This window comes from Acinonyx jubatus, chromosome C1, assembly GCF_027475565.1.
Source record: "Acinonyx jubatus isolate Ajub_Pintada_27869175 chromosome C1, VMU_Ajub_asm_v1.0, whole genome shotgun sequence".
Taxonomy (NCBI): Eukaryota; Metazoa; Chordata; class Mammalia; order Carnivora; family Felidae; genus Acinonyx; species Acinonyx jubatus.
The window spans coordinates 136,602,744-136,617,208 of NC_069381.1; the positions used below are offsets into that span (position 1 = coordinate 136,602,744).

At 35.5% G+C, this 14,465-nt stretch overlaps 1 protein-coding gene across 16 annotated transcripts in view; it reads right to left on the reverse strand.

The window, feature by feature from the left end:
- Window positions 1-366: 366 nt before the first annotated feature.
- Window positions 367-14,465, reverse strand: part of ORC4 (origin recognition complex subunit 4) — a 79,425-nt gene continuing 65,326 nt past the window's right edge. For all 16 annotated transcript variants that reach the window (XM_053215030.1, XM_015068368.3, XM_015068372.3 and 13 more), the window contains 5 exons: window positions 9,389-9,475; window positions 4,146-4,254; window positions 3,341-3,436; window positions 3,188-3,255; window positions 367-938 (listed from right to left, as the gene is read on the reverse strand). In XM_053215030.1, coding sequence (XP_053071005.1) covers window positions 750-938; window positions 3,188-3,255; window positions 3,341-3,436; window positions 4,146-4,254; window positions 9,389-9,475 — 549 coding nt within the window. In that variant the 3' untranslated portion in view covers window positions 367-749. The remainder of the gene's footprint in view (window positions 939-3,187; window positions 3,256-3,340; window positions 3,437-4,145; window positions 4,255-9,388; window positions 9,476-14,465) is intronic.

The following is a 14,465-nucleotide window of genomic DNA, read 5'->3' on the forward strand; positions in this document are numbered from 1 at the left end:
AGTGCCAAGCACTTCCCATTAATTGTGAGAATGTTTTTCCAGGCATATCCTAAAGTCCCTATTAAAAAGACACATTCTAAATTCTGATCCTTTGGGCCTATGACAGGTGCAAGAATATGCCTGGTAAAAAAAATTCTACAAGGCATTCTTCTATAAATGATGTAAGTACCACTTCTGAGAAGCCTGGAAGAAAATGTTCAAACTTTTCTCTTTTCTCTTCCATGTGAACCATCTTATGGCCAAACTGGTCAGTATCCTGAGCTAGAAAACCTGGGTCTGGGATAGAAACCAAAAATTCCATGGACAGAGAAAAACAATGCAGCACTTCCCATTGGATAAAAAGATTACTCATCATTACACCACAACTCTTACCATTGTTTCTTTACTGCTTTAGGGTTTGTGAAAAACACTTGGCTGCTGGGTTGGAACGAACTATTCAAATATATATGCCACATAAATACTTGACAAGTGTTAAATAAGCATATGGTTCATTTCCTAAAACAGTCACATTTATTTCTTTGAACTCTTACAATATAATCTAAACCACTGGAATTATAAATCATGTAACTGTTCATGATTCAAAGGCAAGACACAGCCAAGACCTACATGTATAACAGTCTCCCATAAATACAAAAATACAGTTTTATAAATATAAAAAAATGTAGTAACATATCTTGTTAAAGGACAATAGCTTTTAGTTCCTTAGAGAAGTATGCCTGAAACTCCATAAGTGAAGCCACTGGTTATGTTCATAACCAGCTTAGTGAGGATGTTGCCCACTGCCTAACATCTGTAGGACAGTTGGGATATTTCTGCAAAGCATTCATAATTTGAGTATTATCCAAAAGTAGTTTCATCAGCTGGTACTCTCTCTGTGTATTTACTGAAGTTCTTTCCATGGGCCTTATTAATTCTAATTGTTGTAAGTGTTCAAAAGCCTGAAAGATGAAAGAAACAGTGTAAGTTGAATAGAGGAAGCAAAATAACAACATTAATCCAGTAAACAATTAGGTTTGTGGTCAGTTGTAGAACAGAGTACCAGGAAACAAAACTTAATAGAAATCAGTAGGGTTCAAAACAACTCTCATCAACCTCATAAAAACTCCATGTATCAGGTGAAGCAGAGTCAAATATACAGTTCTGTCCCTGCACTGTTGAATGCGAACAGGGCAAACTCTAATTCACTCTGCACAATATGGTTTTTCTTCCAAACCTCATTTGATATCTAACACCTAATAGTACTTAAGATAAAGGAAGGGCTTTTAGTTCTCTCTAAAAACCCAACATCTGATGCCATAACCTGTAAAAAAGTCCCTTTCTTCCACCTTTCCCTCTAATAGTGTTGTCTACTGTTTCATCTCACCTCTAACATTCATGTATTATGTCTTTTCTCACCCTGATTATTGTTTTAGGTATTTTATTAGTGTATGAAGAAAAAGAAACCATTAATGACTACTAACCATTAAATACTGACACACTGAAAAAGATTCTGGAACTTTCTATTTCTATTCTATTGTGAAAAAATATCAAATATATACTTTATGTATCATAAGAATTCTTCCAATGAAAAGAAAAATAGACACCAGTCATTTCTGAAAATGAGAAAATATCGGCTGCAGGCATTATTGGGACTGAATAAAATTGAGAGCTAAAATATTTCTAGGCAGCAAATATTTTATTTAAAATGTAGAAACAAGCAGCTACAAAACTGCTCATAAGAATTTAAATGTTCATGTAACCTTTTCTACTCACAGAAAACTATCACACAAACATGGACATTAGAAAGGGGGGAAAACCAACCTCCGGTAGGCTAAACACACGTTTTCTGTTGTTTTGAAGAAATGGCAATGCTCTGTAATCACATTTTTTAGCTGGTAGAAGAAATAAAATTCTGACCACTAAGAATGATAAAAGACTTACGGGTCCACTGCTTTTAAAAAAACAAACAAACAAGGGGTGCCCAGGTGGCTCAGTCAGTTAAGCGTCCGACTTGGTCTCAGGTCATGATCTCACAGTTTGTGGGTTCAAGCCCCGTGTAGGGCTCTGTGCTGACAGCTCAGAGTCTGGAGCCTGCTTTGGATTCCGTCTCCCTCTCTCTCTCTATTCCTCCTCACTCACCCACGATCTCTCTCAAAAATAAATAAATGTTAAAAAAAAAAATATATATATATATGTACACACACACACACACACACACACACACATATATTTTAAAAAAAGAGAAAAAAAATGCTTTTTCACAGAAAGTCCTTTAGAGCTGCGTTGTCCAGTAAGGTAACCACACAGGGCTACTGCTATTTGTGGAACTTGGTTTTGAATTTTTTTAAATTAAATCATATAATTAAGTTTAATTTAAAATTTGATACTCAAGTTGATTAGAAAATTTTAAGTTTGGAACAATTTCAGAATATAAATCTACTTCAGCTACAAATTTTAAGCAATCTAAAGAGCAAGTATTTCCAATGCATATTTAGTGAACTAAGATGTGTAAGTGTAAACACACATGAAATTTTTAAAATGTAATACCTAAGAAAACATAAAAATAGTTTATTAATAATCTTCTACACTGATAATAGGTTAAAATATTTTCATATATTAGGTTAAATAAAATTTATAATTAAAATTAATTTCACCTTTTTAACATTTTTGTTGCTACTAGAAAATCCAAAATTACACTGTGAGTCATGTATTTCTGGTGGACAATGGAATGCTCTAATAAAGTTCCTCAAGTTTTAAAACTTACTCCAACTCCTAATAACACTTTGTATGTCCTCACTATCCCATGAAATTTTGTCCTTTAGTTTCTTAATGGCTAATATCTGCATTTTTGTCTTTCTACTGCTAAGATTACAAATCCAACCCTTGGATTGTAAAGGGACAGAGTTTTATTGATGCATTTGATGAACTGCAATATGTAGTTCTTTGCAAGATGCAGTGCTAGAAACAGACAGTAGAGGGCAGTATACTCCCACAAACTGGGAAACCATTGGCTGCTTTCCTCAGAATTCAAACATTTCATTTTGAGATCATTTTGGTCTGTTACGCAAAAAAAAAAAAAAAAAAAAGATCATATGGCAAATACCTAATGTTTCCAAATTAATAAGAGAGTAACTATGATATATACAATCAAATGATACAAAAATATACCTGACAGCAGAAAAATAACTATGAACTTCTTGAATCTTACCTTCATGACAACAGGTTTTTCAAAATTATAAACAGAATGGGCCTTCCTTTGAACAAACTTCTGAAACTCTGTACAGAAAGCAACAACAACATTAACACCTTCAAATAAGCAGTGAAGTAGAGTCAGAAAAAAACTACCAACATCTCATCTCACCATTATAGACCATTTGAAAATTAAAGGGCTCCTCTTCATAGATGTCATTTAAATGTTTCATTGCTATTATAAGACAGATTTCCAAGACTGACAGACCTATAGTAAAAGGGAAACAAATTATGAGTTGTAGTTTTCTCACTGATCCAGAAGATTGAAATAACTGTCCTCTCAACAGAATGATAAAGTGAAAGACATTGTTTTGAGGGGTGGCAGGAGATCAAGACCTCTCCGAGGTTCAAATGTGTTTCAGTCACGATGACTTATACAATCCTAAGCAAGCTACTCACCCTTCCTGGGCTTAGCTTTCATATAAGCAAACTATGGATCTTCTTAAACTTATAGAGATGAGAGACAATATCATCAAGCACTTATCATATAGCCCATAGTAAACATAAACTGAAATGGCAATTATTATGTTTTAAATCACACAGCTTCCTTGAATATTGAGAGAAGTCCTAAACTCTTGGAAATTATATCTAAAAGTTTCTTTTTTTTTCTAGACAGAAGAAAATTCATTAGATTCTTAAAAGGGATAGTGAATCCAAACTGGCTAAGAGCCAACTCTCTTTACTAGTACTCGATGCAATGTGAATCCTGCAATACAGTGTTAGCTGGACTTTCAATGTAGCAAGGGAGGTGCATCAAGTTTCCTTCACTTTAAATGGGAGTGATAATACCTTTTGCAGGACTGAGTTAAAGGCTGTATGGATATATAAGTAGTCTGTATCATACCCAATGTCAAGCATAATTTTGAAAGAATTCCATTATATAAACTTATAAAAAACAAATCAAGCAAGTTTCTCACCATGTACGATATTTGCTTTGGAGTCCATGCTACAGAACTGGTGGGCCTCCATCATATCTGCTACAGTCATAAACGGGTGTGATGTTGTTACGCGATTTAAAGCAAGCATCTAGGAAAATGTGGATCAGAAAAACATTTACATCTAGGAAAATGTGGATCAGAAAAAAATACCTGGAGATATTACTGAACAAAATTTCTTAATCTGGAGTCTATTCTGAGAGTGAGTATTAATTGCTTGGGAAAGGTATTCTCATGCTTAGCTCTATTAAAATACAGTATTTCAGTACCAATGTCATGTAAGTCTATAAGAGCATAAAAAAAAGTTCTTGTTGTTCTCTATACCTCTTCCCATTTGCATATCTTATTTACCATTCCTCAAAAGAGAAGCATTTAAAAAGGAGTAAGGCAAGGAAGAGAGCCAAAATAGGTAAGATTACTATTCAAAGGTTATTTTGATTTCATGGGAAAATGGAGTAAGGAAATACCTGAGCTCACCTCCTCGCATGGACACACCAAAACTGCAACTATATATAAAGCAACTCTGTGAATGCCCTGAAAACTAGCAGCTGAAGAGATTTTAAAAAGCCACACTGCAAAGGGTAATAAAGGCAGAGATGTGGTTGGGGTAGGAACCAAATACCCAGTGCAGTGCCCCACAAGCAGGAGGGATGTCACTGGTGTAGAGGTCCTTCCTGAGGAGTGAGGGGTTCAAGCCCCACAGTGGGCAACTTCTGCCTTGGGTATCTGCACCAGGAAGACAAGCTTCCATAATGTCTGGCCTTGAAAATCAATGGGGCTTAATTCTGGGAGAGCCAGAAGGCTACAGGACATGGAGACTCTATTCTTACAGACCCCATACGCAATTTCAATTGTTCAGAGGGAGCAGTCTGAAAATCATCTGGGCCATACAAGAAGGTACATTAACCAATTTAAGGTATGTGCTGGAGGGGCAGGATTCTGTAGGAGCTTTCTTTGGGAATGGAAATGTTGGCAGAACTATTTTTCTTGTCTTCCTTCAGCTAAGCTCATTAGACTTACAAGAGCCAGCCGTGGCACTATCCATCTACCTTGTTAGCACCACTATCCATGCCAAGGGCATTCCTCTGTGGAACAACCCCACCCAAATCACCCACCTAGTAGGTATCCCTTCCAAATGAGTCCTACTCAAGGAAAGAGGGAGCCAGCCCCACCCAGCAGCAAGCACAGAAGAGTCATGGTGGGATCTCACAACCAGCCACACAGGGGCTGCCCCACCCACCTACCCTCAGCAGCTACAGTCTGCTCTCTCAGCCATGAGGGCCAGCTCCACCTGCACACACTGGTATGCCCGCAGTAGTTGTGGTGAGGCGCTGCAGCTATTTGGGTCAGTAGCCAGCCCTGACAAGTGCGCCCAGTAACAACAGGGGGGTGCAAGCAGCCCACATGAAACAGCCCTGAAAGCTCCAGTTCTAGTGACCAGAAAGGATTGTGTTTCTGGGCTCCAAGGATGCCTTCTACATGAGACCACACTACCTTTAAGACCAGGACATGTCGCTGACCTATCTACTATAAACAAACGCAAATTCAGACAAAATGAGGAGACAGAAGAATATGTTCCAAATGAAAAAAGACAGAACCTCAGAAAAAGAGCAAAACAGTATAATTAAGCAATCAGCCTGATAAAGACCTCAGAATAATGGTCATAAAGATGATCACCTAACTTGGGAGACGAGTGGACAAACTCAGCAAGAACTTCAACAAAGATATAAGAACAATAAAAAAGAACCAATCAGAGCTGAAGAACACAATAACTGAAATGAAAAATAAGCCAGAGGGAATCAACAAATTAAAAGATGCAGAAGAATGGATCAGTAATCAGAAAACAAGGTAATGGAAAGGACCCAAGCTGTACAGCAAAGAGGAAAAGGAATCTTAAAAATGAGGATACATTAAGGGACCACTAGGACACCAAGCATACTAATATTCACATTATAGAGGTCCCAAAAGGAGAAGAAAGAGAATAGTGGGCAGAAAACTTATTTGAAGAAATCATAGCTGAAAACTTCCCTAACCTGGAGAAGGAAACAGACATCCAGGTCCAAGAAGTACAGAAAGCCCCAAAGATGAACCCAAGGAGGTCTACAATAAGACACATAATATTCAGAGTGCCGAAAGGAATAAACCTACAACAAAGAATATTCTACCTAACAAAATTATTATTCTGAATTGAGGGAGAGATAAAATTTCCAAGATATAGTTAAAGGAGTTCATCACCACTGAACCAGCCTCACAAGAAATGTTAAAGGCACTGCTTAAAGCAATAAAGAAAAGAGCTCAAGAGGAATTTTTAAAAAATTTTGGGAAAAAAAATTCACTGGTAAAAGTGAACATACAGTAAAGGGAGGAGAGCAATCACTTATAAAGCTTGAAGGAAGGTTAAAAGACAAAAATAATACAATCAACTATATCTATGATTAGTTAAGGCTTATATTAAAGGATGTAAAATATGAGACCAAACACATAAACTGTAGGAGTTGGAGGAGAGTTAACATGCAGTGCTTTTAAAATGCTTTTGAATTTAAACAACTACCAACTTAAAATAGATTAACATACAGTGTTATATTTATATATGTATATATATGTGTATGTGTGTGTGTGTGTATATATATACATGTATATATGTACATATATACATATAAATACACCTCATGGCAACCACAAACCCAACAACTTAAAACAGATACACAAAAAATAGAGAAACGAATCCAAACACTATACTAAAGAAGTCCTCAAATCACAAGGGAAGACAGCAAGAGAAGAATAGAGAAGAACTACAAAAGCAACCAGAAAACAATTAACAAAAGAGCAATAAGTATATACCTATCAATAACCACTTTTAATGTCAATGGACTAAGTGTTCCAATTAAAAGACATAAATAAGGTTGCTGAATGATTAAAAGAAAAAAACAAAACAAGATCCATCTATATGCTGCCTACACAAGACTCACTTCAGACCTAAGGATATATACAGACTGAAAAGTGAAGGGAAGGAAAAAGATACGCAAATGGGGGGAAGAAAAAAAAAAAAGGGAGGGTGGCAAAGGTTCTATCAGACAAAATAGACATCAAAAAAAAAAAAAAAACACAGACTGTGATAAGACACAAAGGACATTATGTAATGATAAAGGGATCAATCCGGTAAGAGAATATAACAGTTGTAAATATATATGCATCCAACACAGAAGCACCTAAATATATAAACCAAATATTAACACAAAAAGGGAGAAACTGACCATAATACTTTAAAAAAAATTTTTTTTAATGTATTTATTTTTGAAGGAGAGAGAGAGAGACAGAGCATGAGCGGGGGAGGAGCAGAGAGAGAGGGAGACACAGAATCAGAAGCAGGCTCCAGGCTTTAAACGGTCAGAATACTTTTTATAATTACATTAATTATAATTTAATACTCCACTTACATCAGTGGATAGATTATCCAGACAAAATCAGTAAGGAAACATGGGCCTTAACACACTAGACCAGGTAGATTTAGCAGATATATACAGCTCATTCCATCCAAAAACAGCGCCAAACACATTCTTCTCAAGTCTACGTGGAACATTCTCTAGGACAGGTTACATGTTAGGCCAGAAAACAAGTCTCAATAAATTTAATCAGACTGTAATCATATTAAGCATGTTTTCCAGGTATAATGGATTGAAACAGGAAATTAGGTAACATGGTGACTATACTTACGGTGAGCATTTTATAATGCATTAAAATGTCGAATCACTATGCTGTGTGGCTGAAACTAGCATAATACTGTATGTCAACTATATGTCAATTAAAAAACAAAGTATTATTCAAAGCCCTAGACCAAATCACAAAGGCAGACCTGTGACTTGTATAAACTTTTTGGCTACCAAATTAGCTAGTTCAGGTTAGTGTTATGTGACAGAAGTTACCCACTTTATGTTCAATTGTACATAAAAAAAAAAAAAAAAAATTAAAAGCCAAAATGACACCTAGAGACAACTTGTCATGTAGCTACTTGGCTTTCCAACAATTTGAAGATTCCTTTAAGTGTAATTTTCATAATATTTAAATTTAGTCATTACATAGGGTAAGCAGAGTTAGCAGATGAAAATGTTATGACAACTGCTTACATTTGAATTACAGGTAAACAATGAATAATTTCTTACTGTAACTATGTACCCTGTAATATTTGGAAAATATTTATACTAGAAATTGTCCCCCATGTTAACTAGGGCCCAGGGTCCTTAGTTGAACAGAAGAGTTTGGAAATCCTTGTCCTTCATTTCTCTATTGGGAGAGAAAACTTGGTACATAGTAACTCCTTCTCTTACTCATAGTCTTAACTGTAACTTTTCCCTTTTATTATAAAATATCTGTGACATACAAAAAGGCAAAGGAATGATGTAACAGATATTTATGACCACTTACTTCCTCAGCTTATAAAATACAATTTTACAGACTCTATTTCTTCCCTGGTTGGACTCCTACTCTTTCTCGTACAAAAAACCATGCATGCCGTTATACTTCTACTACATATGTATACATTCCTAGACAACACAGTGTAATTTTCAAGTTTTATATAAATACCATATTGTACTTATGCAACTCTCTTCATTGAACATCTATTCCGAGAATTTATCCATGTTGAGGTATCAATTCCAGTTTATTCATTTTCTCATCATATATCCTCATTGATAGATATCTGTTATTTCCCTTTTTTTGCAATTATAAACAAGGTTGCTGTAAGCAATCTTGTACATGCCGTCTTGTGCATCTGAGTTTCTCTGGATATCTAATTTACCAAATTGTTTTTCAAAGTATCTATACATATTTACACTACTCGCAGCCATAAATTTAATAGTCACAGACATTTATTATACCATTAGACTTACATTTCTATATACTAACAATGAGCATGTTAAAAACATAATTAAAAACAAGATATCATTTACATATGATATTTGTATAATATAATTTTCAAAGAAAATGAAATACCTAGGTATACATTTTAAGCATGTACAAAATATGTGTGGTAAAAATTATAAAATGATGATGAAATAAATTAAAGAAAAACTAAGTAAAAGGAGAAATGTACCATAGTCTGGATTGGAAGATTCAGTGTAGTAATCATGCTAATTCCCCAAAATTTACCTGTAGGCTTAATCAGTTCCCATCAAAATGTAATTACCTAGTGAAAGAAAATGAGAGGTAAAAATAAAATGAATACAAACCAATAGCATGTGTAATGACCGCAGGTTTTTGCTGACATTGAAATGCTTTTGTAGTACTTCTCGCACACTTCTATCTTCTGTGAGACACTAGAGGGGAAAAAAAACCCAGGAAAACAGGTAAGTAGTAAAAAGGCAGTTTAAAACCTAACTATAATGTTGTGCCTCACTTGTTGCTATAGCTCATTAATTCTGACATTTATTTATTATTAAATATGTGTTGGTTTTATTTGTAGAATACAAAGATCAAAATAGGTCAAAATGAACTTTCCAGTCTATTGATTTTCTTCTTATCCCTTTATGTTCATTAAATATACACAAAGGTAAAACAATCCTTACTATCCCAAACTTTCTGGTCTAAAAAGGGAATCTATAGTCACACCAGTGGGATGACCAAAATTCAGCACAAAATACAACAGAGAGTAAGAATTACTATATTTGGGAAAACAAGGTAAAGCATTACAAAGAATGCTTAAACTGTATGTATGAGTCAATACGCTAAAAAGAAAGCATTCCATCTACAGGGAACAGCATGAGCAATGTAGGAAGATTGTGGCATACTGACAGAAGATGAGTAGTCCTGTACCTCCAAGTTTCAGTTTTCTCCTGGTCAGTTCCTGCTAAATCTTCTCACCTTCTGTTAACTAAACAGGAAAGGTTACGACAGTGGCTAAGGTCCTTGAACTTAGCTATAGTACTCTGGGGGAATTTCCTTTGAGGAGAATTAGTTATGGTCCTTTTAAATGCTCTTTTACAGGAATTTCTCTTATACTGCCATGCTGAGATGGTGTTCATTCTACTTATTTGATTCATTTGGGGTAGGACTACAACAAACATTCAAGTTAGGCAGAATATCCAGGTTCAACCTTATCCTGAATATGTTTCTTGGATGAAATTCCACAGGCAACCTGTTATCTATACCATTGCTTTGGTTTTAAGATGGGAATCAGAAAAACTTGCTGGATAGTCAGTACTGAGAGACAGGATAGCTCCCTCAATGCAGCCCTCCCCTCTTACAGGACAGGGCCTCTGGCCATGGTGCTGACTTATTTTTCAAATGAAGCTCCTCTATTAGCACACCAAAAGTAAGTGGCAAATGAGGATTAGGATAAAAGGAAGAAAACTCTAGAACTAACTCCAGTTGTACTAGTTCTACCTTATTAAAGAACTGCAAAATTGTAAAAAGGAAACAAACAAAAGACCAGACAGTCTTCTATCTTCTCACATTCATTTCTACCATCTGCGCCTAAATTCAGTGGTACAGAATCAGCAAAAAATGACCAAAAACACAAGCGTTAGCCATCTCCTACCACACGGCTACCATTTTCTAAATCATCCAGAATTATGCTTCATCAGTAACCCTTATCATCTACTTCCTTTATATACCCACTCAGATGCACAGAATGCAATATAGCTGGGAAGGACAGAAAGATAAATGACAGCACAGTACAACCTGGGCTATGTAATTCATCTTGGGAAAAGACAGGAAGTAGAGACAGAAATAACAGAAGACCTGGCAAAGATATTTAAATACTATGAAAGACTGCATTTGAATGTCTTGTAACTGTACAAGGTGAAAGTCTGTGAGGCACTGAAAGTGGATTCAGAGGCCAAAGATCCAGAGCTCTGATCCACTACAGACCTATTTAAGGAAAGGGACAATGTGGAAGTACCAAATATAAAGGGTTCCTAAAGAACAGAATCTTATAGTAAGATACAGTATCAAAAAAACTTTCCTGAGCTGACAAGTATCTGAGTCCCAGGTGAGATTAACTTGGGGAGAAGGGTACAAGGGAAAACCCACACCTAATTATATCATAGCACAATATGTGAATTTTAAGAATAAAGTCAACCATTTTTGCATACAATTCTGTACAGTTATACTAAGAATAATATGAAGTATCCATCAGAACAAAATGGGAAAGGGAAAGCAAAAATAACATGCAAAGTTTGAACTCTTTATGTAGTAACAACTTCAGTATGTATATGTTTGAAATGCTATAAACCAAATAATTACTCCGTACTAAAGGGAGGGAGATAGGCATGGATATAACGGAAACTTGTATTTTTTTTTTTTTTTTTAAGAGAGAGAGAAGGAGAGAATCTTAAGCAAGCTCCAAGTTCTGTGTGGACCTCAACATGGGGCTTGAATCCCACGACCCTGGTATCTTGGGCCAAAATCAAGAGTCAGACACTCAATCAACTGAGCCATGAGCCATGCACCTTTCACCGTATATTTATTCCTATGAACTGATTAAATTTTACTCAGTGAATTTTTAGTAATTTCTACACCCAATGTGGGGAGTAGACTCATGACCCCAAGATCAAGAGTCACATGCTCTTCCAAATGAGCCAGTAGCGTGTTCCCGTTTGAGGAACTTTAAAAAAATAAAAAATGACAAAATTAACAGTACTTATATGAGTAGACTATATTTTATAATCAAAACAAGAATCAAGTTTTAGTTATGCAAGATGAATAAATAAAAATATCACATAAAAATGTGACTATGGTAAACAATATTGTACACCTGAAATTTGTTTCAAAGATAGATAATAAGTGTTTTCACCTCCTCCCACAAAATAAAAATGGAAAAAGGAAAAAGGAAAAAGAATAGAAAGAAAATGGTAACTAATGGAGTGATAGATGCATTGTATAGCTTGATTGTGGCATTTCTATATGTATTTGTATATCAAAACACCAAGCTGTAAACCTAAAATATATATAATTTTTATTCTATCAATTATAGCTCAACAAAGCTGGGAAAAATTAAAAAATTGTTTAAGAGCAAAATAAATGCAAAGTTCTCACATTTAATTTGGTATTGATATTCAAGATTAAAATCACTATTGCTTCTTGAATCAGGTTTTGTTTTTGCTTTTGTTTTTGTTTTTAAGGTCGGCTCCATGCCCAGCGTGGAGCCCAATGCAGGGCTTGAACTCATGACCCCGACATCAACACTTCAGCTAAGATCAAGAGTCAGATGACTGACTAAGTCATGCTGGTGTCCTCTGAATCAGTATTTTTGTATCCTTTGGGTAAATACCTAGTAGTGCAATTGCTGGATCATAAGGTAGTTTTAACTTTTTGAGGAACCTCCAAACTGTTTCCCAGAGTGGCTCCACCAGTTTGTGTTCCTACCAGCAGTGGGTTCCCCTTTCTCTGAATCCTCACCAATATCTGTTGTTTCTTGTGTTAATTTTAGCCATTCTGACAGGTATGAGGTGATAGCTCACTGTAGTTTTGATTTGTATTTTCTTGATGATGAGTGACGCTGAGCATCTTTTCATGTGTCGGTTAGCCATCTGTATGTCTTCTTTGGAAAAGAAGATGTCTTTGTTTTATGAATGTTGTAAGTATTTTATGTATTTTGGACACTAACCCTGTATCAGATGTCATTTGCAAAAATCTTCTTCCTTTCCATAGGTTGCCTTTTAGTTTTGTCCAATGTTTCTTCCACCATGCCAAAGCTTTTTATCTTGATAAAATCTCAGTAGTTCATTTTTTGCTTTTGTTTCCCTTGCCTCAGGAGACATATCTAGTAAGAAGTTGCTACGGCTGATGTCAAAGAGTTTACTGCCTGTGGTCACCTCTAGGATTTTGATGGTTTCCTTTCTCACATTTGGTCTTTGATCCATTTTGAATTTATTTTTGTGAATGGTATAAGAAAGTGGTCCAGTTTCATTCCAGAGAGGCAAACCATAAAACAGACTCTTAACTATAGAGAACAAATTGTGGGTTGCTGGAGGGGAGGGGAGTGGGAAGGTTAAATGGGTGATGGGTATTAAGGTGGACACTAGTGATGAGCACTGGGTGTTGTATGCAAGTGACGAATCAGTGGATTCTACACCTGAAACTAATATTACACTGTATGTTAATGAACTAGAATTTAAATAAAAACTTGAAACTGCAAAAAAAAAAATTACTGCTTTGACATAAACAATATTTTTTAGAGCCAGTGAATACACACTGTGCAAATTTAATTGTCTAAAGATCTAATTATTTGCATCAGTATTTAATATTATAGATCAGTTTTTCCAAATTTATTTATTTATTTATTTATTTATTTATTTATTTATTTATTTAAGTTTATATACTTTTGAGAGAGGGAGGGACAGAGGAGTAGGGGAGGGGCAGAGAGAGACTCCCAAGCAGGCTCTGCACTGTCAGCATGGAGCCTGATGATGGTTTTGAACTCACAAACTGTGAGATCATGACCTGAACCAAAACCAAGAGTCGGACGCTTAGCCAACTGAGCCTACCAGGCTCCCCTCCAAATTCTTTGAAAACCAAGGACTCTCCATTATCTTCCACCTTCACAAGACCCATAGTTTTGAAAGATTCTACCATGTGGGATTTATTCAGCAATAGTTTTTCAATTTTGTTATTAAACACACTCCTGGCATACTCTCTCCCTTCATCCTGCCAACTGAAAATTACTTAATGTTTGTTTATTTTTAGAGAAAGAAAGAGTGTGAGTGGGGGAAGGGGACAGAGAGAGAGAGAGCGAGAGAGAGAGAATGTATAGCAAAAGTAAAATCCAAAGTATCTCACGAACCATGAGATCATGACCCGAGCTGAAATCACGAGTCAGATGCTTAACCAACTGTGCCATCCAGGTACACCTGAAAACTCTTGTCAGTGTAAGATAAACTGATACTAGTATGCTGAGTTGATATGACAATGGTCTATATAAGTTAGGCTATTCAACTTAAGGTTAGGTAAATTTATAGAGTCCACAAGGTTTATTAGTTAACTTTTAAATCAACATGTGAACGTGCCTTGGTAGCTAAGACTCTCAGGGTTCTAGGGACTGCATGATGATATTCACCAACACAGACAATACAACCATGCCAAACCTTACTTGACTTAAGAGACCCAAATGAGATAAAAGTTAAAACTGTCTGAGAACTAGAAAAGAAAACAATCCACACTGGATAGTTAGTGATGAACCATTAAGCTAAACTATTGCTAAACTTGTAAATAAAGAAAATAAATTTTTTTTAGTAACCTAAATATTAACAAAATAATCTAAAATATAAGTAGATATAAATAAAACAAAAATCTCACTAAAGTTCTTTT